This window comes from Manis pentadactyla, chromosome 7 (assembly GCF_030020395.1).
Source record: "Manis pentadactyla isolate mManPen7 chromosome 7, mManPen7.hap1, whole genome shotgun sequence".
NCBI classification, from domain to species: Eukaryota; Metazoa; Chordata; class Mammalia; order Pholidota; family Manidae; genus Manis; species Manis pentadactyla.
The window spans coordinates 41,587,371-41,614,930 of NC_080025.1; the positions used below are offsets into that span (position 1 = coordinate 41,587,371).

Below are 27,560 nucleotides of genomic sequence, written 5' to 3' on the forward strand. Positions count from 1 at the left end.
TCAAATTGTCTCACATCTCCAAAACTTTTTCCAATTTTATTGAAAAATATCCACAGATAAGTGATATAAGTGGACATGTGCAGTTCAAACCCATGTTGTTGAAGGGTCAACTGTATGTTTTCTTTGCCAAATACCTATAAACTATTTCTCTAAACATATGTTGCTCCCAAGAACTTTAAGGTTAACTTGGTTCAAAATTATAATAATCAGAAGCATCTAAACATTCTTTTCAGTCAGCAAATCATAAGTCATTTTCATAATCAGTGAATGTGAAGGACCATCTTCATAAGACAAATACATATATGCAAAAATATGCACATAGTTTCAGTGCGTTCACTGACCCACCAAGCTTATTTATGCACTCAGATGAAGAACTCCTGTTTTACATGGTTTTTGTTATAATTTTATCCTCAAATATTATCATTTGCATTGTTTCATTTGTATGTCTTCAAGCAATTTTACGACTCCCTCTTATGAAAAACATTATATAACCTTGGAAATCAAGGTTGAGAAAATCAGATAACTTACTTTTCAATCTTTATTTGTTTTTATAGTCATGGATACATACAAGAGTCTCAGAGGGATGCAATATAAGGTGAAAACCACTAGACAACCTCCTTAATTGGTTACAGCTTCTGTTCCAATATTTAAGGTTCCATATTAACTTTTCAAGTTTGGAGAAATAGAGTGCCATGTTCTTTCTCAAAGAGGCCAGTCAGACTCTTGGTAGTGCACTGACAAAGAAGTCTTCATTATTTTGGAAACCAACAGAATGAATTAATGAAGATTCTTTCCAAGCTAGCAGATATTTTTTATTACGAGTGAGCATGGCAAACATCATCAATACAGATATACATCTGTCTTGCTTTAGAACTGACCCATCTCATGACCTGAACTTTGGGTAAAAGTAAACTATATGAAAGAACTTCCCAGCTTCACTAAATTTAAATCAGTATACTAATTAATGCTTGAATGCTTGTAATCTTGAAAGCCCAGATATACTTAATAAATAATATTTATCTTAACATTACTTAATGCATTCTAAGTATTAAACTTTGAAAGAAAATAAATTTCTAGGTTAATAAAATAGCACAATCAATTCCTTTATTTTTCTCATTAGACTGAGAAATAAACCAAATGAACAAGGAAAATGTGAATAAAGATTTAGCATGAAACATTATTTCTCAGAAGATAATATGAAAATATGCACGCTTCTTATAATTGAATTTCAGAAAATTTACCTGTGAAAAGCAGAGGTATTCATTGCCTTCAAGCTTCAGTTTAGAACCTTAATCTGGGAGCTGACAGTCCTACACAGATGATCTTCTGTTTTTTTAATGAAAGAAAACAGAAGAATCTCTCTGGAAGGAAAACTTAGGTCATATCTCAACCCATATCTATTCCATAGCATATATAGAAACATTAATAGTTCTGTCTGTCATTCATTGCCAGAGTAGAAAATAGGTTCTAAATAAAAGTCTAATTATCATAAAGCCAAAAATAAGTATGGAATATTTAAAATTATGTCACTTAACTAGTGAAAACTGAACACATTGTCTTCTTTAGTCAGGGATTTGCAGTCATCTTTTGCATATTGTATTTAGCCAACAATCAAATCTTAATTTTTAATTAGGAGACATTAAAACAACTAGCTTCAAATAACAGATGACAATGCTACAAAAATTCATAAAGGTCAAAGGAAGCAGCATTTTTAGTCAAGCAAGAAGTGTTCTTCCATGAATTTAGTAAATCACGGTGAGCACTTCACCTTCCCCACAATCATCTCCAAGCCAAATTTTCTAGAAGCAACATTGCTTTTTGACGATAATCATGATGGTAATAATACTGTGGTAGCTGTCAGACCAGAGGGTATACAGTCTTCAGAATCAAGAGACCCTCAAACATCAATAAACACCACGTAGAAAGGAACATAGCAAATTCCAATACAGCATACACACAAAATTAATTCACTGATCAGAGACCAATACAGTTTTGGATATGCATTTCCAGAAGGAAGCAGAGGGCAACATAAACCCTCTGCAGCTGTCAAACCTGTGGAAGTGAAACAATGTATTACAAAATTCACACAATATATGAATTATAAGTGAAAAACAAATGCTTTATCCAAAAAAAATTGGTTGGTGGCCCAAAATAGTTATATGTATGTATCATATCTGTAATGATAAAAATCAGCTTGCATGAGGATCACAGTCTACCTACTTTGAAGTTATATCACACATATGATAAGCAATTTATAGAATTTATCAAGTTTGCATATACAGGAATTGCAAAATGAATTGAAATACATTGAAATATTGAACACTCAAAATGTAGTTATAGAAACCTCCCAGGATTGACAGGGATTGGCCGTAATCAGCACTTGCCACTATTGAACAAGAACTAATCAAGAAAACGGAGAAAAATTCAAGAAAAGGAAAATTAAAAAATAATCTTTATTATTTCTCATTTTAAATAATGTTCTTGTTGACTTGTGGTGTGGATAATTTTGTTCTCGCCCCCAAACGGGGGATTTGTTTGATGATAGTTTCTGTCCTGTAGCCTTTTGATCTCTGTTTGCTAGGAGCAGGAAATGGGTCTCTTGGCAGGAAATTAGTGGGATGTGTAGTAAATATTTACTATACCGATGACATTCAGGCCAACCCCTGAGTAGTCAGTGAGATGATGCTTTAAGTAGCCAAAGGAAAATGAAAAAAATAGGTCTTGCTATTAGAAAATGTCCTATGACTTCACACTAATTCTCTTGAAATAAAAAGATCAGCGATTTGCCCAAGAAAATATTATGAACAAAGCGTGTGATAGCTTCTTCGTTAATGCTTCCGGAAGCAGGCGCTCCATGTGTAGGTAATTAGAGTACAGTGGGTGCAGAGTGGTGCTTGGAGTTTAGGGTCAACTTTGCTGTCCGCTCCGTAGATTTTACAGGCGATTTGCTCTTTGCTTTAAGAAGAGAAAGTGATATTGGAAAAAAGTCAGCACTTTAGATTAAAGCAAAGCACCCTTCACAAAGCCACAAACAAGAAGCAGGACAGAAAGTCCATGGCTTGTAGCTATCCTCGCACCTGCGGAAGAAGTTATAAGATATTCGCTCATCTTGAAGATTTCCAATGCTCCTTATTAGGCTGTTTAAACACATACATATATATATTTAATTAGCTCGCCAGCTTGGCTCTGGTGCCTCATGAATGTCTTGGCATGCACTGCAAATAACAATACATACAAAGTATTTCAGTCCCAGGAAGTTGGTCTCGTTTGTTTAGTCTGTTTTCAAACAATGCCATCCCCAGTTGGGAACACTGAGAGGAACAAATCCAAATACTTTTCCCTCAAGTAATTCTTTTGAGGATCATTCCCCGTAGTCATTTGGTTGTTCCTATACTGGAACTAAGAACACATCCCCTGCGTTACAAGCATGAGCACAAGAACACAGGAGATAAAACTAAAGTTGAGGACAGTGGACTTCTCAAGGGCAGGAGACTGTGTTCTGGGATTGAGTGCATTTGGGCATTTTCTTTTAGAGGAAGATTCTCAGTCAATTTCTTATCTTTGAAATCTAAGGAAAAGTTAGTGTATCAAAATTTTGGAAGTTTTTGAAACAGTTCTGAGATTATGTAAGGGGGAGAATTAAATTGTATTTTTGCATTTTTTCTTCAAATATTTTATCCAGTAAGCTTCTAGCTACAAATGATGTATTACATTCCTTTATTAGTAAGAAAACAAAAATGTGATGTGGCTCAAAGCCTCTCTCTTTTTTTAATTGGGAAAAAGTTTAAAAGGTTTGACATGGATAAGGGTATGGAAATTCAATATTCCAAATATTTCAGTAAATCATGTTCAGGTCCACATTGGCAGTGATAAAAAAATTGAGGCAAAAACACATGCTCTCAAAAAGTCACTGCAGAGTAAGTATTTGGGGGTTCTAAAATGGCCAATATAAGGAGGCTCATATTACTGTTTTTTGGTTAGTTTACTTTAGTGTTGGCATTGTTTTGCCTGTTTGGTAAGTGAGCCATATATTTAACACAATTATCTCCCCACAGAAGCCCAATGGCTGAAGACCCAGAGGTTAATGGTGGGTCTCTGGAGAGTTGCTCCTTCATTCAAGCTGGGCGACAATGTTCAAAGTGCAAAAGTGACAGTCCAGTCCACATGCAGCTCTAAGTACAAGGTCATGCAAGGAAAAGAAAAGCCATCTGTGTGACACCACTAATATCAGAGCCTTCCCACATTAAATATGTTCTTGTTAACTTTTGAAGAGAGATTCACTTAATGAAAAAAAGAAAAAGGAAAGAAGTCATTATAATGGCACTGGATACAAAGTATATCTGATACAGAATTTGAGTAAAAGTTTCAAAAAATACTGAAAGCAATAAAACCAAGTAAAATTATTTACTTTTCAAAACAGACATTTTGTGAAATAATGGTTTCCTTTTCAGCATGGCTCTGGGGACCGGCTCAGACTATGCTGCCCCTTTCTCAAGTCATCAGCCACTCCTAGGAAATGCCTGGCCCCATCATGCCTGTAAGATGTGCAGAGAACAGCTACTGCATTGTGACCTAACATTCCCTTTCATACTATGCTCAGCATGTGCAAGTTAAAACAAAATTTACATGAGCAGAATAATTGGAAAGACATCTTATACTGCAATAATATAATGTAAAGAGTATTATAAGGCAACTAAAATTTTGCACTGCCATCAGATATATACCATTGTAAGATCCATTTTTTCTCAGATTATGATCATTCATCCACTTTAGGTACATGCATTTCCTAGCATATTTTTAAGCAAATGAAATTTCTGTCTGTCAGGCAAATTATAAAGCGTTTTTTTTCCTGTACAGCAAATCTGTTTTGTCATCAAATCAACGATTGTTTTTCTCTTCTGTGTTTTACTTATGCATTGAATGAAGAGATATGTACTCCTTTATCTTTGTAATCCCAAAGATTTAGACAGTGAAATCTGAGGATCTAAGATTTATAATTTTTCTTGTGAAGTTTTAACAAGTAGTTATTGCAGTCATTTTCATTTAGATATACACTATTCTGGCATAACATTAATGTTTATCAAACATGTGATAGTCTAGTCAGTACAAAGTTTAAAAAATTGATTTTTCAGAATGGAAACTTTGGCCACTCATCATGCTCTATTCTTATTTTTACAGATGGAAACATTTTACTTTTGTGAAATAATGGGTGCCAGAAGTGCATTCAGGGATCCTGAGTTCTAATTTCCTCTGTAGTCACTCACTTCTGACTCCCAAATATGATCTTATTTTTTCTGTGTTTCCTAAAATAAGCATAACTGTTTGTATTGTTTTATGTATGTATTTTTCATATTACATATCGCGTGGTGTTGGACCACCTGTCCTGCTGTGTTTGGTCTTTTGGCTCTGTGCCCAGGCCATGTAGGATAACCTATTATCACCCTAAAACAGTTCTTGCCTGGGAACTACCTGCTGTCCACGGTGTCTGTTCCCACCAGCTGGTGTCTCTCCCCTCTGAACAGCAGCATTATTTTGCTTTCCTTTCCTACAGCCTCAACATGACCTACACTGACTTATAATTCATGTTCATATTTTATCTCACTGATTAAACAAGGCGCGGGACTTTAGCAATTTTTTTTTATTACTCTCAGTGTCTAAAATAATGCCTTGAGAGTTTTTAGACTTTTGTCCCCAACACAAAATACCCTGTGAAGAAAAAAAGATGTTATTATCTAAATTATGTGAAGAAAATGTACATGTAGTGTGTCTGGATGAAGAGACTTCTCTCTGACTCAGACCGCCATTTCACGACATTCTTTGGCTTCTGACATGATGCCTTTCATTTGTTTTTATGCTTAAAATTTTTTTTCATACCACTCTCTCAGGTGTAATGCTCCATGCCTTTTATGGCAGGGGAGGTATTTTCTTCATTTTGTGATTGAAGAAGTCTCAGGTAGCCTCTTAGAAGTCTGAGGAGTACAGAAACCTAGCTTCCAGGTTTCAGCCCTTCCTATACCTCATTGAATAGCCAGGGCCACATTGCCTCCCTGAGACGTGGACAAGAAAGCATTTCTTAAGAGAGTGTCTGTGACAAATAAGAGTATGGCCAAGGAGAAAAATACAGAAAAAAAGCCTCAAATATTTAATCTTCACCATAATTATTACTTCAGAGAATAATAGAAAATTCCATCTACTTCTTTAAAGAAAACAAAACAGGATAAAAACATCACAACGCAGTGTTGAGACCTGGGCATCCTCAGCAATCAGGTAGAGACGGTATGTGGTTTTACACTGCATCACAAGCCAGTCACGGCCACTGAGAACTTAGTCCCCGTCCACTTGCCTCATTGAACTCGGCAAAACTTCCCAGACTGAAAATTCTGCTCTGCCCCTCTCCTCTGTTTGCCAGCTGGAAGAACTTAGCTCCTTTTTAGCCCCTTCCTTTTTAGACCGTCCCATCTGTATCAGCATTTCTGCCCTGGATCTGCAACTATGAGGCTGGATGCTGTGGGCATATCTAACAATGCTGCATCCCTCTGCTGCTCACATCAGTCTCCAAAATGACTAAAATGAACTGGGCATCCACCCTGTGTCAGGGGCATCTGCAGTAGGCACTTTACATGTATTGTCTCAGTTGATTCTCTCGACAACAATGTACAGCAAACATACAGAGCAGGAGTGACTCAGAGAGATGGGATAACTCACCTACGGTTACACAGATAATAGGTGGTAAGGACAGAAATTAAGGAACAGCAATATAGTCAGATAAACTTAGAATATGGATGTGCTTATTTCTGAAACAACCTGAGACAAGCAATATGCCCTGTTGTCTCCATATCTGTTAAATCAAGACATGAAGTTATCTGAATGAACACTATTTTTTTTTCAGGGAAAATGCATAGGCTATAACATGCTTTAGAGGAAAAATATTTTATATAAAATTTCTTTTCCCCAGCTTTGAACTGATAAATATTGGATATAACAACATCATCAGCTTTAGTTTCCCTAAGTATTAGGTAAAATTTGTTTTGCTCTATGCAGGGACCAAATGATATATCGTAACATTTTGAACTTTTCATACTGCAGACCTTTAGGGCTTAAAGGTTTCTCCAAATTCATCTAAATGTTTAAGTGAGAGGTGGTTTTCCCATTATGCTTCCATGTCTTCTTCTTTCTAAGAACTCTTTTCCAAGCTTTCTTTCAAATTTGATGACCTGGGATCAAGAAAGGTTAAGTTGACTGTTGAAAGGGCTCCCATTAGTTAGTGACAGGGACAGAAAGACCAGAGTTCTTATCTACCACAAAAGATCAGAAGAGGGCATGAATATTTAGTTAAAAGAAATCAGGGGAGCATTGAGACAGCTTGCTAGATAAATTACCCTCTAACTTGTACCAGCTCTTCAAACATCCCCTTTCTCTTGGCTGTATCTTTTGATGGATCAGTTTCCTAGTTGAGTACAACTTGCTGTCGATTTAGACAATTTGGGGCATCTGTCTGACTTAGGTACAATTCTTGATAGGGTTTTCTCTTTATTTGGTTTATTTATATTATTTTCTTGATTCTAGTAACTAGTAGAATTAAAAGGAGCAAGGAAAGAGGAAGAAAACATTTCTTTAACACTGTGACTCCATGGTCTGACTCCAGAATCTTCATTTTGTAAAAGTGAGTATTAGTGATGCTTATCCTAAGAACAAACCTAAGAATGTAAATTCTCCAAGAATAAAAGCAACAGCTGAATAATTTTTTTGTTTGTGAGGAGGCCAAACATAAGGAGAAGTGTCCACTGTAACTCCAGAAACAATCAGGCCCTTAATAAAAGACACACTTGTCTTTTATTACAGAGGTCAGCCCTAAGAAATGAAAATGGCTGTGACGAAAATGAGCTAGCATTTAATGCTATTTTTATTCAGGTTTGCTCATACTAGCCACTGTTGAAGGGGAAAGGTCAAGTAATAGGAAGATTTTAACCTATAAGTTTTTTGAAAATAGTATCTTTTTATTAGCATTTGTATGGTCCAGTGCCAAATTCTTCCAGAAATCCATTTTTTTAAAAAAGAAGCATGCTTCATTGTGACCTAATGCATACATTGCCTATTTTACTGTGCTCTGGCATGTCGGCAGAAGCTGTGTAAATTTCCTCCCTTTCTTTCCTTTCGTCAGCAAACGGACACCTCTATTCTAGTTACGAGGCCTCACTATAGCTGAAGAAAAATGTTTCCTTTGGACACAAGGACTAAGTGACAATGCACAGGTGATGTCCCATTCACCACAGAATGTTCCAGATCGCCTTGCTCACAATCTGTCCTTGCAGGCTTCCAGGGTTTCTACCTTCCACAGTGGCTCCAGAACAAGCACATAGGAGGGAGGCTGCCCCACCACCTGCTAAGACCATGGTGCATCTTAAAACACACATTTTCATTGTAATTCACGCACCCTGGTAAGAACAGTCGTAGTCTACACAGGATGATGCCTTTAACAGCAGCAGCTAGTATTTCCTGAATACTTGCTATTTCTTTATCTCTGACCATGAGCCCATGAAGTCATTATAACCATTTTGCTGATCAGGGAACTGAAGCTGTTGGACTCAGCAACTAGGTAGTGCAGCTGAGACTCAAAACCTGCTCTGTTTGACTCTACAAATGAATTTGTGTCTTAATTTCCTCTGGCAGTCTCCTGAAAACTATACTTGTTCAATTCTGCCTCTTAGAAATACATACAGAAATATGAATGGCTTTGATAAAAAAATAGCAGGAAGGACACTATAAATTAGTGGAAAAACAACTAAAATGTTTTTTTGAGGAACAAAGTTTTAATACCACATATATTTAATAAGTAATGCAGAAATGAGACTGATTTATTATTGGCATTATATTTGCCGGTATATAAATGCTGCTAAAGTACTTGAAACGATTTACTTGAAAAGCTTAAATGTGCCTCCTGCGTGCGTGTTTTCATTACTGATCAGCAAGCTCGCTCTTCACAATGCGGGGTGGATATCAACCCCCACCTTGCTGGAATGGTCCCAAGTCCTAGGGCTGCACACACATGTGGTTTTGTTGCACTGACGACAGTGCTGAACATTGCCTAAGGGCTTAAATCAGCACATCCAGCTTGGGGAACGGGCATGAGGAAACGAGGACAACGGACAATCAACACGGACCGGCTTAGCTGCAGGCACCGGCTCTGAGCACGGAGGGCCCGCGTGAGGACGCTGACCCAAGTGCCCGCCCCCTGGTGTTCCCGACTACTGCGCAGAGACTGTACAGGAGGTATGTTTTCATTTGAACACTCACGGATTGGTAAGATAAAGGATATCTCTTCCTGCCACACTCTTTCTGCACATCTCTGAAAAATCCCTCATCCAAGGAAAAGCATCTCATATTTTTAGAGAAATGGCAACTGAGGGACTCAGAGTCAAGAAATAGAAGTAAAAGAAAGAGAAGGAAAGAAACATGTAATTTCAAATTTCATGTATATTCTTATATAAATTGAAAAGTAAAGATATCACCATAATGTATAAATACAGTAATCTGCATAAATTAAAAAATTCAGTTTAATTGTTCAGAAATTTTGCTTTTGAGGAAAAAATTATCTGAGGATCTAATGCCAATAGGAGATAGAAAAACATCAATTATATAGCTTTCGAAAACACACTTCCTTTAACATAAGGTAATGTTTTAAGACTACATATATTTTGCAGGCTTGAGCCAGTAGTTTCCCCCTTTTCTTTAATCTAGCTATTTCAAAATTATCTAAATTAGAATGCTTTATAAATTATATTCATAACAGAAATGATCTTCTTCTGGAAGGAATGAAGTAATTAACAGAGATAGTTGAAGCAAGATTTTTTTATCCATATCCTATTTATCAAGGCATACAAATACAGTGATAAAAGTACACAGTTGCCAGGGACCATTCATCAAACTTCCTAGACATAATTTGTCATTAAATATAATTAAAAATAAATGAATATTATTGCTGTCATATGTATGTCATGAAGGTTGGCCCCAAAGCTATTTTTCAGTCCTCTTTCTCCAGTCACACAGAAGTGGTCTGGGTTGTTTACTCAGAGTGACCGAATGACACACAGATTTCATGATCTTCCTAACAGTAGCAGTCCTCCTAAGTGTTTTGCATGATACATAAAACAAGCATGGTGTTCCATCCCCTAACACTTGTTTACCTCTGATTACATGCTAAGCACCGTGCTTGGTTCTGCAATCACATCAAAAGTACCATGGCACAGTCCCCATCTTTGAAACCCTGATGTTTTCGAATCGTTTGAAATGGTTTTAATAAAGTTCTTTTTCTTTACTGGTTGTCAATTCTACTGCTCACTCCCCAGTGTAGCACTTTTCAAATAACTATTTACAATGTTAAGATAAATAAGAGATCGCCTTCACTGCCTACACATTTGTTTAACCAGAAAAATTTAAAATATTTTCCAAGTGGTTGAAGGAGATGCCACCCAGGATGGGACTATAGCGTCAGACAACTCAATGAAACAAAAAAAGGAATCAGGCCCATAACAGACCCCTCATTGCAGTGCTTGAGACCCTTATATTTTGAAATTTGGAGTATCTGTATTACTTAATTTCATTAAAATGCTGTGTCTGGGGAGATAAGATTGCTTAGCTTAATTTCTTATTTTTTATTTTTTCATAGCTTCATAGTCAACAGCTTCATGGAATGAGGAATCCTAACTCCCAGTGCTATAATTCACTTTAATGCAAGCACTAAGATTTTAACCTGTTCATGCAAAAATGCTCTTTCAGACTCTTTGAAGCAATCGCATTAAATAAAATATAATTATCTTTCATTATTCTTCCAGTGTGTTGCTTTTCTTTGACTCCTAATGACTGCACCATTGCTCATCCCTTTGAGCTCCCTCTGAATTGTAGGCCAGTGAGTCATACTACTGAGAGGAAAAAGGATTGAAGGATATTTTACTTATGGACTTTATATGTGTTTTATTTGTTTATTAAAAATAGATGTATTACAACTATACCTATATTTTTAGAAAAACAGAATAATTTGGTGGTCAGATTCTCCACCCATCTCCCAGGAAACAAGATGCAATGTACCTAATTTCAATGCTACCAGCAACTTCTGAGTACACCATTTTCATAATATTTTTAAAACACATGTGAACACACATATGCATGTATGTATTTGTACATTTACATATATGCACATGTACATAATTTTAATTTGTCATGAGCTCCACAGCCACGTATTAGTTTATCTTTCTTTATTTGTTGAATACATTTTGTTTATTAGTTCATTTTCTCTCTCATAAGCTGCCATTGGCCTATTTTAAAATTTGGGAAATTTTAAATAATGTTTCTTTTTTTCCTTAAAACAGAAGTAATAAACTATCATTGTACAAATGTTATCAATATAAGATAATCAAATAATTTAAAAATCATAACATCTTGACCTTTGATGTACATTTTCCTATATTGTTATTTTTCAATGCACATTTCAGATTTATTTAAAGTACTGTATTCTATATTTCTCATTTTGAAGTTTTGTAGCCTACATTTTTTTCACATTTTCTTATGTATTGACTCTTTTCTAATCTTATTAACCATTCTTAGAAAGTGTGATTCTAGAAGCTGCTTAATATTCATTGTATGATTTTAACACATTCGTTACATAACTTCTCTACTCGTGGTTATCTGAGTATTTCCAGGTATTTTTGTGACAAGCATTTCTCTTCAGGGGCCTGGGTCTGCCTCACCACCCATCTCCTTGGGATTTCAGGGGCCTCGTGATCTAATGCCCTGTGACTGATCCTCCTGCCAAGGTTTTCTCCAGAATGGGCGCACCAATCCGTGTGCAAGTCATAATGCAGCAGAATGCCTGAGTCACTGTCATCTTGAACACAGGCGCTGATGTTAAAAATCTTTGCTGAGATTATATGAGTCAAATTTTCAAAAGTAACTAGGGTTTTGACTAGGAAGTCTGTAAATGCTTTTGAAAAAGCTGACATTTTTATGATACCATGATTGGCCACCCAAACACAAAGCATGTTTACTCATTCAAACCTAAACTCTCTTAACAAAGTGTTCTAATGCTCTTCATATTTATACTACTTATTTGTTATTTTTTTAAAAGCCTGGATATTTTATACCTTTTTGTTGTTGTTATTGTTATTAATGAGGACTGTATACTATGCCTCAAATATTTTCCATTTGGGTAATGCTGTCATATACAGTATTGATTTCCATTTATATCTTTATCTTGTCCTTATCCATATTACATGATCACTTTGGATATCTCTAAATCATTTGGTGTGGATTAAATAGCTATAGTATCTGTAGAACTGACATATTTTCTTTCTTTTGCTAAGTATTAGACACAAATATTTCCTTGTCTGATGTATCACTTTTTAGTGACATTTGACTTAAAGTGTTTTAAATTATTTATAGTAAAATGTTATTCTTATTTGTATATTTTGTAACTTTAAACTTTCAAGGCTTCAGGCCTCTGATTTTATGTTAATCTTCCTACATTTGATTTTTCTTTTCTGCTTAGCTCTTTACTAGAAGTTCATTTGTATATATCATAAATTCTGATATTTCCTTTTATCACTTATGAATTAAACAAATCTTTATCATCATTTTGAATTCATCAGATTCAATATTATTTTACAAAATTTTAGAATTTCTAGGCTTTTTATTTTTTTATCTCTATTCATATTTATGTTTCTTTATTATCCTCTGAATTCATGTTTGTTTAATAATATAATTTAATACTTGATAGAGAAAGAGAAAGCTAACAATTGCTGTTCTCACTCATGTGCCAGGTTTACTAGACATTTAAAATACATTATATCATTTAATGCTGAAATGCCCTAAGGGCATGCGTTATTACCTGAGTTTTATAAATAAAGACTCTTGAGTTCCAGCCAGTTTTGTGTGCAGCTCTCTCAACAAACAAGCTGGTAGTTGAATGAATCTAGGAATCAAATCTGTGCCTGTCTACCACGACAAACTACAGCATTCTTATTACAGGATTTTAAGTCCATCTTATTTTTCTCTTTTGAAAGTTTTAACAATATTCTGACGTATGTTTTCACATCTATCTATAGTCATATTATGATTTTAAAAATCCCAAGGGTCTTGCTTGAAAGCTTGCATTTAATTAAGACAGCAAATTTGTATCATTACAGTTTCCAAGTGTGTGTTGTTTATTCAGGTCACATGGCTCAAATTCTTAAAGTTCCTTTGGAAGTTTATTATGTTTTCTAATAATGATCTAGTTACAAACTTGGGCAAGACAGCTGGTGGCTAATATGGTATGGTTATATAGGGGGAAATTTATAATCAATTAATGGCACTGCGACAGAAGAAGCAAGCTCTGGACTTATAAACAATAAAACATAAGCCAGGAATGAAGACCCAGTCTTCCTTCTTTAACTCATCACCTACATATACCCAACAAGGAAAACAGTCACCACAGTAGAGCCAGTGTGGACCCTTCACTCTCATCATTTCAATGTTGCTGCTGCTGCTGATGATATGTAAGCACATGCAATAATAGTCATGTTAATATAGCAACTAGTTACCATTTATTGAGGGCTTGATCAGTGCCATGCTCTCTATGTATATAACTTCATTTAATCACCAAAATTTTGTGAGGATTGTACTACAGTTCCCATTTAACAATTGAGGAAACAAAGATGCTCACAGCTGAGTGACGGACAGAGATGTGAACAGTCTTCCTCCTTAACCTCTATGCCTGCTGCCCCTACTGGTGAATGTTTGGGACCAGAGGCAGAAGCTCTAGGGAGCATTTTCCTGCTTATTTCTGTCCCTTTGCAGCTAAAATGAATGAACGTGCCAGGCTACTGGTGGCAGCAAGTGCCTTGGGACAAGGAGCCCTTGCCTTTCTTTTCTTTCAGGACATGTGTTAGTTTGACTAACAGAGTGAAGTCTTTCCAGCAACTTCTCAACCCTTTGGTCATCTATCCAGAAAGCGGCTTTTCTGGCAGCTCCCTGAAATCTCAAGGATCATGAAGTCATTAGAGATAGGAGCTTAGCACATTGGCAAATTTTGCTTCATGTCTCCAAAATTACAGAACGCCTGGTAACCACAAGTGAACCTGAAAGTGGCCAGCCACCCATTGAAAAACCCTTCCAGCAGACAGACCTTTGGTTTTATGGATCCAGACAGTTTCTAATGAGTTACATTAAATGTGGTTTGTGAGAGAATTCAGCCAGTATAGACTCCATCTACATAACTTCAGTTCAAACATAACTCTAGCAGATTCCTTGACCTGTATTATCCAAAGCATTGCCTCAAGTCTTTTTCTCATCTTATTCAGAGACATCTGATTTACATGGCAACTACTTAACTGATAGAATTAAAATGATTGAATTAATGTAACCTGTGTAGGCAGCCAAGGTGGACCATTTAAACCAAAATCAACATTCAGGTCTGAATGATATGACTGGCTGTCTACCTAGAGGCAGCGCACCACTCCCTCACATTTTAAATCAGGAGAAAAATCTGCTGCAAAAACCTCTGCCCCTTATCTCTCTCCCCACCCGGCTCTGAATTCTGTCTGGGGATGGCTCCTCCTAAATCCGGCTGCTCTTGGAAAGCTGCCATGTTATGGCGGCAGGGGGCCTTGGGGAGCTCTCGGCTTCTAGCAGCTGTACCAGCAGCTGCCTCTCAGGTTCACACCACGGTGAGAACACAGTAATCATAGTTTGGAGTTCAGAGAATCAGATTCCTGCTAAGTGACTAGAGACTCAACATATAGGGACAGAACTACACTTTAACCATGGCCGGCTTTCTTACAAGCACCAGCTGTTGATCACAGAATAAAGAGAACAGTTTCACAAATGTCCATCCCAACACAGAAAAAAATAATAGCAAAAGACCGGTACATTTTTCTAGAGAAAAATAGTTTTCTCTAGAAAACTATTTTGTACTATCACACAGACGCATACATCTCTCATAGTAAAGAGGAAAAATTATCTCCTCACCCATAAGAACATTTTAGAGCTAATGATTCTCCTAATTCACCTGCACATACAAATGCTTATTTCTGGTTCTGGACTTGGAGATTTTGATTCAAGAGTTGCTGGGTGGAATATGAATTTTTAACAAGCTCCCTGGTGAGTCTGGTCATCTACACTATACACTTTGAGAAACACTGTTTAGGAGTCATGATTCGTTTTAGATTAATGGCAATGTTTCTATTTATGCAAATATAATTTTAAGAAAAATTGGATAAAAACAAGATAGCTCTGTCCCTCTTTCTTCCTTTTCCCCCCTAAACATGAGCTCCACATGTTCTAGGACTTGGATGCAAATACAAATTGTAATATTTGTAGCCATTTTTGTTAGGGGGACCAACTATCTATCCTGTTTTGTCTGACACTGGGAGGTTTCCTGGACTATGGGATTTCCAGCACTACAAGGAGGAAAGCCCCAGAGAAGACTTACTACAATTCAAGGCACAGTGGGAGCTTCAAAGTAATGTGCAGAAATTGCTATGGAGACCTGAGTGAGGAAATAACCAATTCTGACTAAGACAATAGGAGAAAGGTTAAAATATGCACATTTGAGTAGGAACTCAGCAAACAGACAAAACAGCATCTGCAAAGTGTTAGAGGTAAAAAAGTACATGAAAACATTCCGGAAGTACCAATCAGGAAGATTATGGGTGAGTATTAGGAACTCAGGAGAAATGGGGCTGGAAATGAGACCATGAAAATTAGTGATGATGCTCTGGAAGCAGTAATTCTCTAGCACCTGCTCGCTGTGATCTGTTCTTTGTACTAGAAACAGCAGGTGACCTGTTCGGAGCTGTTGGAATAGATTAGGAGAGTGCACAGGGCCTGCGCTGAGAACTAAGCCAGTGTTGATGGAACAGAAAGGAGATAGTAGTTCAGGGATGTTCTGAAAACACAATTAGTAGGACTAAATGATTGTATCATTGTGGTGACAATGGAAGAAGAGAAGAACATTTTTGTGGATCCCACAAGCCCCGTGATTGTGATGGTTGTATTAAAGGAATCTGGGAACACTGCAGTAAGATACTTTTTGGTGAGAGAGCCAAGATAACGAATTCTGTTTTGAATATTTGAGTTTAGGGGCCTGACCTGGTATCTGCGGTCCTGAAGCAAACCAGCCTAAAACCTAGTGCCTTAAAACAAGGATGTATTACTCTCCCCCAAGGGCGCGTGTGGTCTGGGCTCTGCTGGCACTGCCTGTTTAAGATCTCTCGCGCTGCACTGCGACGGCAGGGGGCTCCGGCCAAAGGCTGGCTGGTGGGCTTCCCCCATGAGGTGGTCTCAGGGAGGATGCACTTCCCTTGTGGGGGCTCGCCTCTCAGAGGCCAAGGCAGAGGCAGCCAGGCCCCTTGAAGGCCAGGTCCGGAATTGGTCCCACATTACTTGTACAGAATTACTTCTTTATACTTAATAGTCAAAGTGGTTGCAGGCTAGCCCAGGGGGTAGAAAAGAGGCACCACACCTTATGGATGGGATGTCAAGAGAGGTGCACTGTCTCTACTCTGCCACATGCTCATTGGACATATATGTGAACATGTGTTGGGGAATAACAGTGAACCCTCATCTGACTCTCTAGAAATAAATCAGAATTAGAAATGTGAATGGAGTTTTCTAGGGAAAAGTTAGCAGTCAAAACCATAGAAATGGATAAGAAGAACAGGGGGTTGAGAATGGGAAAAGGATCCCATTTAGCAGAAGCCAACAGAGAATACCGACAGTCAGTAATTAGGGGCCCAGAGGACACATGCTGCCTGGAAACGTGCAGAACCAGACTGGAGAGGTACGGGAGGGGCGGGTTAGGGGGCCAGTGAGACCAGAGAGCGTTTCCAGGAGGCTGTCTCAGGAGCAGAGGAAGGAGAGATGGGGAAGGAGGTGTGGGCAGAGATGAGCTACAGTGCCCTCTAGTGGAGGCGCTGGCCCCCGCGGAGGAGCAGAGGGCTGTCCTCAAGAGTTTTGCTTCTCTGTTGGCAGTGGCTTGGGGACAAGGGCGCCAGTTGAAATGAATGAAGACAGGAGGGGGGCTAATGGTTTGGATGTCTGGGCTCTGAAAGGAGTGGATGTAGCACTGATGAGACAGGAGGAGACACCGAGGTATTGGGGACGAGGTGGAGGGGAGGGAGCACTCTGCATGCCCAGTGAAGACAGAAAGAAGCCATCTATGCTAGAATCACGAATTCTTCCTGCTCAGAACATCTGTGGGACATTCTTCCATGGTGGTTATGGGTACACAAAACTGGAGGCAGTTCAGAGGACTGGAGATGAGAAACAATGAAGGGATTACAAAAGCCAAGTTTTGTTTCTCTGTTTGCCTTATCATTTATCTTCATTATTTCATTTTCAATTGTGGATTAACAAATGAAAGTAGAACTAAGATAATTAAAAGAGAGATGTGATAAAGAAAAACAGTTTCAAGCAGGAGGGGACAGTCACATGCTCATTGACTTTTGGCAAAATATCTGAAAAAATAAAGGACTACCTATATTAAATCATGATGAAATCTTTTTATCTTGTGATATGCAGGTGTAATAGACTATCTTTTTCCATCTTCTTTTATTCATGTTAATTTCTGCTTTAGAAAAACTGGTTGAGGGGAATGTATAACAATTTGAATATTATATTTTTGTATACATATACAGAGTTTTCAGGTTAATACTTTTCCTTCATAGAGACACAAATTTTTTGACAGAAAAATAGTATGAATTATGTGCTATTTTGTCCTAACTTAGTAAATTAAGTCAAAGACTATGATGAAAGCAAAGTAGACCAAGCTATTGTAACACAGGCTGATAAGGGTCATATATACCAAGGACGAAACATGCCTCCTGGTACCAAGAGAACATGGATAGGAGGCTGGGTAGTTCTTGGCCTGTAAAAGCAAGAGTTTAATTTTTCTGTCTTCCTCATGCTTTTCCTCAATTGAATAAGAAAGGAAAGATGCATGAGCAATGGAGTTTACCCATATTTTACTTTCCCACAACTAACACATAAACTCTTTGAAGAGAGGAAATGTACCTTCCATTCTGTGTCACTCTGCCTGGCATGTAAGCTCGACAGGATGAAGGGTGATTAAATGAATGAATAAATGAAGCATGGGTATTGAAATCAGCTTTATTTGAATATAACCTGAAAAATTATAAAGCAAAAATATGAATCAGGATGTGGGTTTACAGTGAATATAATATATGTAAATATCCATCCCAGACAATGTATTTACATAGTAATTGTGCAAGCACAGAAACTTACACACGAATAGATGGGTGGCTGGGCCATCCCAGCTTCTGAAATAGAAGTCAGAAAATGTTGCTAGATGTATATAAAATATTTCCAGTATTCACTGGTAGAAAAAATAGAAACTAAAAATTGTGATATATTTCAGATGAATCTTTGCTATAAGGCAGATAATTTTTAGTGAAGATGGCTTTTAATGAATATAGGCTCATGCACTACATGACACTGTACAGGTTAATGACTCAGCACCCTTCTCTCCTCTCACCTTGCTTTAGATAAAGCAATGAGTGAGACTGGTGGTTGGGTGAAAAGCGAGCAGTGATGGTTCATTTGAATATGATTAGAAGATATCTAGAGTTTACCATTTCCTTCATTGGAATAGGTAATCAATTTAATTTTATTCCACAGAGCCGATTTACAATCACTGGCTTGGAATATTCTATGTAGGCTAATATACTGATTTCCATGATTTGGAGTTCTCACTAATGAGGTTGGAAAGTGTCTGCTGTGGCTATTGGGAAATTTTCCATATAGTGTCTAGTTTCTTCTTTTGATAGCATGAAAGGGAGTGGTCAATGCCTCCAAAGATATTAAATGTTTATCAAGTAAGGGCTACAAAATTATAACCAGTAGGTACATATATATATATATATATATATATACACACACACACACACACACACACATATATCTGTGTTATATATGTAACATTCTATGTTATATATGTATCTACAAAATTATAATCTGTAGGTGCATATATATATATATATACACACACGTTATATATGCAACATTCATATGTTATATATGCATCTATTCAATAGACATATATATATGTTTATATATTTGAGCTATGGTTTTGTTATTTTGGGAAACAAGGGAGATGATAAAGAGGAAAGTGAGACTTAGTCACACAAACCGTGCTTCAGAGAGGCTAAGCTATATATTCATTAGACTGACATAAATTGCCATGGCCAAGGCATGCTGGAATAGTTGCTCACTTATATTTAAAGGCAGTGCAAACTCTCAGGGATCCTTAGTCAAGCTCTCTGCAAATCATACCCACTTGTACATGAAGCATGAGGAGAAAACCTAGGTTGGCACACATTTATTTTAAAAGTGTTATTCACAAATGAGGATTTAAAGATGTATGTGTACATATTTATCTCTCTTTATGTATATATAAAATCTATATGTGAATATGTGAATGAATCTCTCTATATACATATATATACATATATGTGTGTGAATGAAATCATCCTGATGAAATGAACATATTTTTTAAAATTTAATGAATTAAAGAGAACCTGAATGTTAGCAATGTAATTTTCTGTTACCTATAGTAGTATCAGTAATTCTTCAATGATAAAACTATAGAGGGGAAAGCTTAAAGAATGATAAATTAAATATGTTTATGCTCCCTTCCTCTTATAATAGTACATCAAGTGTTTGGGCAAAATACAGAACAGTCATGTGGGTACTGCTCATTCCAGGAAGCCTTATCCCTCATGAAGTTTAAAACTTCAGGGAGCTTCCACTGGCTGAATGATGTATAAATTAATGCTATTCAAAAAAGCTTTAACTTGCACAGCTGACTTAGGAAATGTGTGACTAAGCTTTCAAACTGGTATCAAAGGCTCACTGACAGGAGATGCCTTATCTCTGCGCCACTTACTGCTTTGCACCCTCCTTACTTCCCCCATTATCATTATCGCTTTCATCCCAGGCAGCTGAAATCAAAGGCCTTGGAGAAAAGTCCTGCTTAAAGCTATGGGTTGCTGAAAATGTGGTGTCTCCTTCATTTACCTTAGGTGAAAGTCCCTTAGTTTGGACTGTTATGGATACATAAACCATATGGAAAATGAACATGCATTTATAATGCAAGCAACATTATTGTTTTTGTAATCTGTAAATACAGAGGGAAAAAAAAAAGTCCAGCTCTCAGGTCCCCAGGACAGGAAGGACTGCCAGCAACTGATGTGCGAAGGGCCAGCCAGGCTCCCTGTGTCTCACCCTCATTCCAGCTGCACTAGGCCTCCAAATTTAAAACCTGTCATACACAAATCTGTCTACTCTACTTGACTGATCTTCCTGTGGAGGGCTTGTGAGTGGGAAAATGAAAGGCTCAAAACGGTTTCCATACCTGATTGAGGACTTTGTTTGGGGATTTTGGCTACCGCTTGAGGGCTTGAGGTGGAGTGCATCCGCTGGTTGGCTGAGCTGTGGATGCCGCTGGGAGCCACCGCGGAGGCATTCTTGCGAGGCTTCATATCCTGCAGCCACATGGGGGAGGCTTCGAAGGCCTGCATCCTCCGGGCATGGGTGTTGGGGTTGACTTTCAGGTAGGCCTGGGCCTTGTGTTCCTGAAGCTCTCCGTAGTTGGCATCGGTCACCCTGCACTCATATAAGCCTTCATCCTTTCTCCTCACTTTGGAAATCTGAAGCTTGTGAGAGATGTCATTGCCTTGGACTTTCACTGTCTGAAAAATTGCAGGTAAAAAGATAAGGTGCAACATGACATGACTTTGTTACCATCCTTGTTACTGACCTTGCTAATATTGGAAAATTAAAGGGTTTTAATGCCCTCATAGCCACAATCAGGGAGGTATTTATTTTCTCAATAGAGTAATCTGAAGGTCTTATTTATACCATTCTCCTAACAACTGGCTGCACAAAATCATGGAGTGATTAGTTCAAACCAGCAGGACCAGTTTCTGTTAGCCATGTGGTCCCCATTTCTCGTGTTCTGGGAGCAGCTCTGCCATTTTCCAATCACGGAATTGGCCTCTGCTGGTTAGCTCGGCTGAATGAAGCATGTACCTAAGGAGGTCAGGGTTATAGTTTATACAGCCTCTTTTCTTCACCATGGGTGTGGGAGAGCACAAAAATATTTTGTCGGTCACAACAGAGTTTCAATGAGAATGTGCCTTTATCCCTACACTGGGATGACTGCTAATGGTACTGACAAAATGGACTTGGGTATTGAAAATTCTTCTCAGCTCAGGGTATTAACATCACTTGAAGTTGTAACAGATCAGAGTACACACTGCTGGAGGTCTTTATGCTGCTGGGACTGGAGATGCTATCAGTTGAACTCTAGTTTGACTCTCAAAAGTGAAATTGGCTCTCTTCTTCTAATAATTTTATGCCAGATTAATAGCAAAATTATGTAATATATATGATTATGTATAATAAAATTCTGTATTCTGTATAAGTGTATATATATATATATATATATATATATATCCATAAGCATTTTTACTATAGAACAGTGAGATTTAAATACATAGCATATATTATCCATGAGTAACACAATGATGGATTTTATAAGACATTTAGGATTTAAGGATTTGAATGATTTTGAAAGGTAGAGAAAAGTGAAGAAGGCAGGAAGTTTTTCTGCTACTGGCCACTACATTTTCAAATGGCCAAAAATAATTAAGAAAATTTGGGAAGTGTTCATTTAGTTTTTACATATAAAGTTGTATGTACAAATAGCTTTCAACACTTGAACCACAACCATATTTATGTGTATGCAAAATTACATATAAATGTACTATATAATACATACAACTGTAACTATAAAAATAATGGAAATTAATAGTTTCAAATATATTCTCAGCTGAGCCTCCTAATAACATTTGAGGTAGCCAGAGTACTGATTATTATCCTGTTTTACAGTAAACTGGGATGTAGGAGGTTTGGGTCTGTGATTCTCAACATTGACTGTACATTAGAATAATCTGGGAGTTGTTAGAAATTACTAGTCTGCACCTCCAGGGGGCTAAGCTCCTATCAGCGTTTTATAAAAGCTCTCCAGGGGGTTCTAAATTAACATTTGCTGGTTTAGGGCACATGTCCAAAGTCACACAGTAGGTAAATATGAACAAACTACTTTCTACCTCAATTTGCATCTAGAACTTTTTCTAATTCACCAGATTTTATAAACTATTGGCATAGATAATCCTGTTAGTAGTTGTGGGTGTGACTGTGTATTTAAGTGTGTGCTTTCCTGGGCCTGGACAGGAGAGGTTATTTTTGTTGCTGGTCTTTGGAAGATATGAGCATACCTGAAGGGTGAAAGATGGATGGTCAATAAACAATCTAGTCATTTATACATGTATATAAAAAATGAAACATTTAAGAGAAATAGTCAACAATTGATCTTACCAGTAAAGCTTCTAACATTGTATGAAAACAATAGTTTCTGTTATATATGAGTCATTGAATTGAAATAGTCTAAAAAGTCAGTGAGTTTATGAAAATAAATGGAAATTTTTGGTTCATATCTTATTTTTGTTTGATATCTTTTTCCATGTTGAAATTATACATTTAGATCACAGAATTTGATTCTATGAATACAATATACTTTTAAACTTTTATTTATGTTGTAACCCCAATCTTATAGCACTTTTTTGCTATTGTAGAGCATCAGAATAAATTTCCTTTTTAAGTAAAAGTCACTGGATTTTTAGATTCCTTAAACAAATGAATAAAATAAATAAGAGCATATATGTTCCTATTATATATTATATATGCATAAATATAACATTAAGCTGGCAGACCTCATCCTTTATTATGTAACTGTTTCATTTCTAGTAATATAAACCTATTTTTTATTCACAAGTTAAGTTCTATTAATATAAAGTGATTGTATGAGGCTTCTTTGAGGTAAAGAAAAGCGAGACTTTCATTTTTAAAAAAATTTCAAACACAATTACTAAAAGTACTAACTAGTAGAGTAGAAATACATGATTGTATTTTCAAAAGGTCTCTTCTAATTACGCTTTTATATTTACATTGGCTTTTGGTTTTATGTTTAATTTTATGATTTTTGAACGCTGGCATTGCATGCATTAAGAATGACTTTGACAACTGAGTTGTTTTCATTACAATTTCAATATCTATTGGATGCTTTAACTTCTTTTTGCCTAGATTTTCATGCGGTAGTGTTTTGCTTCCTATTACAGATTATTTCTATGATTTTGAATAGATATTATGGTTGTAATCCTTACTCTTACAGTTACATAATTGTTAAAGAGAGAAAGAAAACAAGTGTCACACACCTCCTTGGGGAACAAAATGATCCTGTGGTAATTGCTTAAATATTTAAGTGATTTTATTGTATCGACTGTATGTGTGGTTCAGTTTTTATGTACCCGGTGAAGAAATCTGCCCTTGCCCTGCGTCGTGGAGCTGCCGCGTTCGGGGACGACAGACACAGTGAAGGGCTTTCGGGGCCCCACGCTCCTCAGCTCCTTTGCCCACGGGCCGCTCGGCAGCTGCCGGGAGGCGCCCCCTGTCGCCTACCGTCGGGATACTCACGCTGATCTTGGTCCCGTCGTCCGGGTCTCGGTCGGGCACGAGCTCCACCTGCGGGAAGAAGAGGCGAACGCTCAGGAGGGGACCGCAGGCCCCGTTCCGCGCCGAGCCGCGCCCGCGGGCGTAGGCACCTCGCCGGCGGGGCGACTCCGGGCGGGCACGCTGCCCAGGGCGCGCTCGGGGCGTCCGGTCGCGGGGACGGGCAGCGCGGGAAGGGCGGGGGCGCGCAGTGTGCCGGGGACGAGGCTCCGCGTCCCCCTCCCGGTCTCTTCCACCGGTTTGTCTTCTCTTGCTCCGACGCGTCTTCCGCCTCTGGCTGAACTCTGGGTCCACTTTCCGCCCCGACCCTCCTTTTCTCTCCCGTTTCTCCCAGGGCTTCCCTTTTCCTTCCGCCCCTCCCCCGGCTCTTTCCCCGCCCTGCTCCTGCTCCCTGTCGTTCGCTCTCCAGGGGCCTCGGGTCCCCTCCTTCGTTCCAGGTTCCCGCTCCCTCCTCACCCCCTTCGGGCTCTTTCTCCCTCTCTCCCTCCTCTCCCCCACCCCTAGTCTCTCCTCTCCCTCTCCCTCCCCTCCTCCCCCCGTCTTTCCTCCTCCCTCCCTCTTCCCCTCCCCTCCCCCATCCTCCCCCCTCCCCCATCCTCTCCCCCTCCCCCCTTTTCCCCTCCCCCCTTTTCCCCTCCCCCTCCCCTCCCCTCTCCCACGCCCCTTTCCGTCCCTCTCCCGGCCCGTCTCTCCTCTCCTCTCCCCTCCCCTCCCCCTCCCTCTCCCCCCTTCCCATCACCCCCTCTCCCTTCACTCCTCTGTCCCTGTCCCTGTCTCCCTCTCTCTCTCTCGTGCCCCCCAGTCTCTCCCTCCCCTTGTGTCTCCCCGTCCCGCCCCCACCGCCTCCCCCTCACCCCCTCTGTCTTTCCTTTTCCCTCACTCCAGGGTCTTTCCTGCCAACCTCAGACGTGAGAGGAACTGACAGGTTGCCCGGCGGGGGTGATGGGGAATCCACAGAATTCTCCCCGCTCGCCGTCCCGGACGGGGGGCAGGGAGCGAGTGTCCCGTGATGTACCGGTACCGCAGCGCCCTCGCCGACAGCTTGACCCTAACCGGCACTAAAAGGAGGACGACATCCCTCCCAGTTTTAACCGGGAACGACTGGACGTGATTTCCCCTTAGTGTCACCACCACTTTCCGCTCACTCCCTGGCATTCCTGCAACAGCGGGCATCACTCACGCCGGGAGAGCCAGGAGGTTCCAGGGCCCCTGACTGGACACTCGGAAGATAAGGGAGCGAGTGGGACAAGCGCTGCGGGCGGCGCGACGCGGCTACCTGCGCACCGGCCACCTCGGCCCCGGGCTCCAGGTCCTCGGGCCCCCGCAGGAACCACCACTGGATCTCCAGGTACACTGAGGCGGAGCCGCTCTGGAAAGCGCAGGACATCTCCACATTCTGCCCTTCGGTCGCCGTCACGTTCCGCGGGAACTCGGTAAATTTTGCTGCAAAACAGAAATGAGTCCTGTTGGAATATCCACAGCACTCTTTCAGTGTCTTCCCTTGAGAGCTGCCTACATCTTTTTTTTCGACTTAAAAAAACAAGAACAAAATCCCTGTGTGACATCCCCGACTTTGCCTGGCCCCCACCCGCCTTCCTTTCTTTTGCCTCCTGCCTGCCTTCTTTCGGTCTCCTGCCTAAAGCACATTGTTTTTGATCAGGTCCAGATAATGAAAAGGTTAACAAGCTTGCCAGCACGTCCCCTCTGTTAGCCAAGCTGCCCAGTTAGGTCCCGATACCTTCTGTCAGACTGCAGTACTCCCCCAAACATAGAGAGGGATTCAGTGGGGGTACATTTTAGACAAATCTGTCAAACTGGTACATGACGAGAGCCTCTTGTCTCCAAGTTTCTAAACAATCTTTGACTAAATGGATATTCCATGAAATAGAGAATGCATCATGATTACCTGTCAAAATGCACATTCCGGGTATATTAAAACAATTGTTAGCAATTGTGATTCTGAGGCTACAGCAGTGAAACAAGTTTCACACTTTCTAAGCTGCGAATCTTTCCTTCTCTTCAAATTTATCTTCATACATGTGCCCATCAAGCCATTGTATTGTAAATTACCAGGCATCAGGGTCTTTAAGAGCCACACATCTCGCTTTACCTCTCTCCGGTAAGGTTTTTTCAGGCTTTTCATTGTCAGTCTTGATACTGCTAGTTTGCAAGACTCACGGAGTCAAGGAGAAACTCAAAAATAAAATGTTCCCTTTCTCTCAAACGCATTTCTTATAACATGGAATGCTTTGGATGAATGTTCTCATTCTGTCTAAGGGACACTTTGCAAAGAGCTGATGGGTCCCTAAAAGTAGTCTTAGATTTGTGACTGACTCAAGTGCAAAGCTACGACGTGCACCCACGGAGCGGAGGACGGCGGCCGCAGGACTGACTCAGGGTGGACGCACTACCCGGCCCCCCTTCCCCCCACTGCTTAAACAGATACATCAGTAGTGTCTCTGTACAAAATTTTATGTAATCCCAAAATGATCTCTATTGAAGTGTAACTATATCTCTACTTAGAGAAATGGTAGACGTTAGAAGACAGTGCGATCTGAAAAGAACTCCTCCGTTCAAGCTGGAAGGAGGACTATGGCATTTCTGCTTCCAGAAGTGATGCGGTCTTCTGGCAGCAGAAATGAGATCCTACTGCCGAATCTGTTGAAACGATCACTGCAGCCTGCGAGGTCCTGAACAACTGGATCCAGCAGGCTGCTGCTGCTTGTAATGCAACCTGCCTTTGTGTGGGTCCTCAGAAGATTCTGTCCTCTGAGAAACACACATGCAGACGAAGTCACACGGACCCAGAAAAGGGAAACTCAGACCCATCTTGCCCACTAAGAACTGAGGACTGCAGTGGAGTGCCCCAAGACCCAGGTCTGTTTGTTTGCAATGATTATGTATGCATGAGTGGCTACTCTGTGCTTGCACACAGATGGAAGGCGCGCGCACACACACACACACACACACACACACACACGCCCCTGTGCTGGTGCTCACCCAGGAACCCACCTCGTCGTCAGGCACCAACCAGATTTGCTCTCAAATCTAGCTTACCTACTATGTAATAAACTTTAAAGAAAAATGCCAAACTGGACACGATTGCACTTACTTGCTAGGAATCTCACTACATCTGCCTGGCCTTTCTTTGAACGTAGACAACACACACACACACACACACACACACACACACACACACACGCACACTGCAAGCAAATGTGTATTTGCCAGTGAACGCAGACTTACCTTGAGAAGAAAGCCCTTGCTGTACATATAAAACGGAAAAGAAAACAAATCCAACATACGCCAAAAAGATCCCCATCATTCCAAAAAGGGGAGGACGGGTCACATCAGTGTGACCAACAGCCAAAAGCCCTAAAAGAACGGAAGGCAAATGTATCCGAGGCTGGGTCTCAGAGCCCGGGACTCAGCACTGCCGCCATCCCGCCGCGCCGGGCGAGGACTGGCCGCACGGAGGGGTGCAGCTCGCGCACGGAAAGCGGCGGCGGGGCCGGGCTGCGCGTCCGGGCTCGGGCGGGCGGCGCGGGGAGTGCCTCGGCTGCCGGCGGCGCGTCCTCTCCCGGCGCTCGGCCACGTCAGTCCGCCGCTCCGGCTGCGCGATCACTGCCCTGCCTGCGCGCCGAGCCGGCTCGCGAGTGGGGAGTGCGCAGGGGGCGGGCGCCAGGACTCCGCCGGCTCGCCGCGCCGCAACTTTTCCCTCTAATGGCTGCGATGATGCCGTTAACCCCGTGCGCGCCGGCGGCTCCTGCCGCCGGGACTCCGCGGGCCGTCCGCTGCGGCGCGGGCGAGGGTTCGGGCACGGGTGCGGGCGCGGGCGCGGGCTCGGCGGCGCGCTCCCCGAGGAGCAGGGCCTTTATCCCTTCCGATTTGCTGCTTCCCCGCGTCGGCTGCATCTTCCTCGCCTCGGCGGGTCGTGT

At 40.2% G+C, this 27,560-nt stretch overlaps 1 protein-coding gene across 5 annotated transcripts; it reads right to left on the minus strand.

The window, feature by feature from the left end:
* Positions 1-520: 520 nt before the first annotated feature.
* VSTM2A (V-set and transmembrane domain containing 2A) lies at positions 521-27,360 on the minus strand. Of its 5 annotated transcripts, none has more exons than XM_036910353.2 (5): positions 26,869-27,357; positions 24,899-25,065; positions 23,587-23,634; positions 20,405-20,741; positions 521-3,077 (listed from the first exon to the last, which is right to left on the minus strand). In XM_036910353.2, the coding sequence occupies exons 1-5, from the start codon at positions 26,945-26,947 to the stop codon at positions 3,001-3,003; spliced, it is 708 nt and encodes a 235-aa protein (XP_036766248.1). In that variant the 5' UTR covers positions 26,948-27,357; the 3' UTR covers positions 521-3,000. The 5 variants fall into 5 exon arrangements, with proteins under 5 accessions (XP_036766248.1, XP_036766247.1, XP_036766249.1 ...); XM_036910352.2 differs by having other exon boundaries at positions 521-2,955; positions 26,869-27,353; XM_036910354.2 differs by lacking the exon at positions 521-3,077 and adding an exon at positions 3,096-3,215 and having other exon boundaries at positions 26,869-27,360.
* Positions 27,361-27,560: the final 200 nt, after the last annotated feature.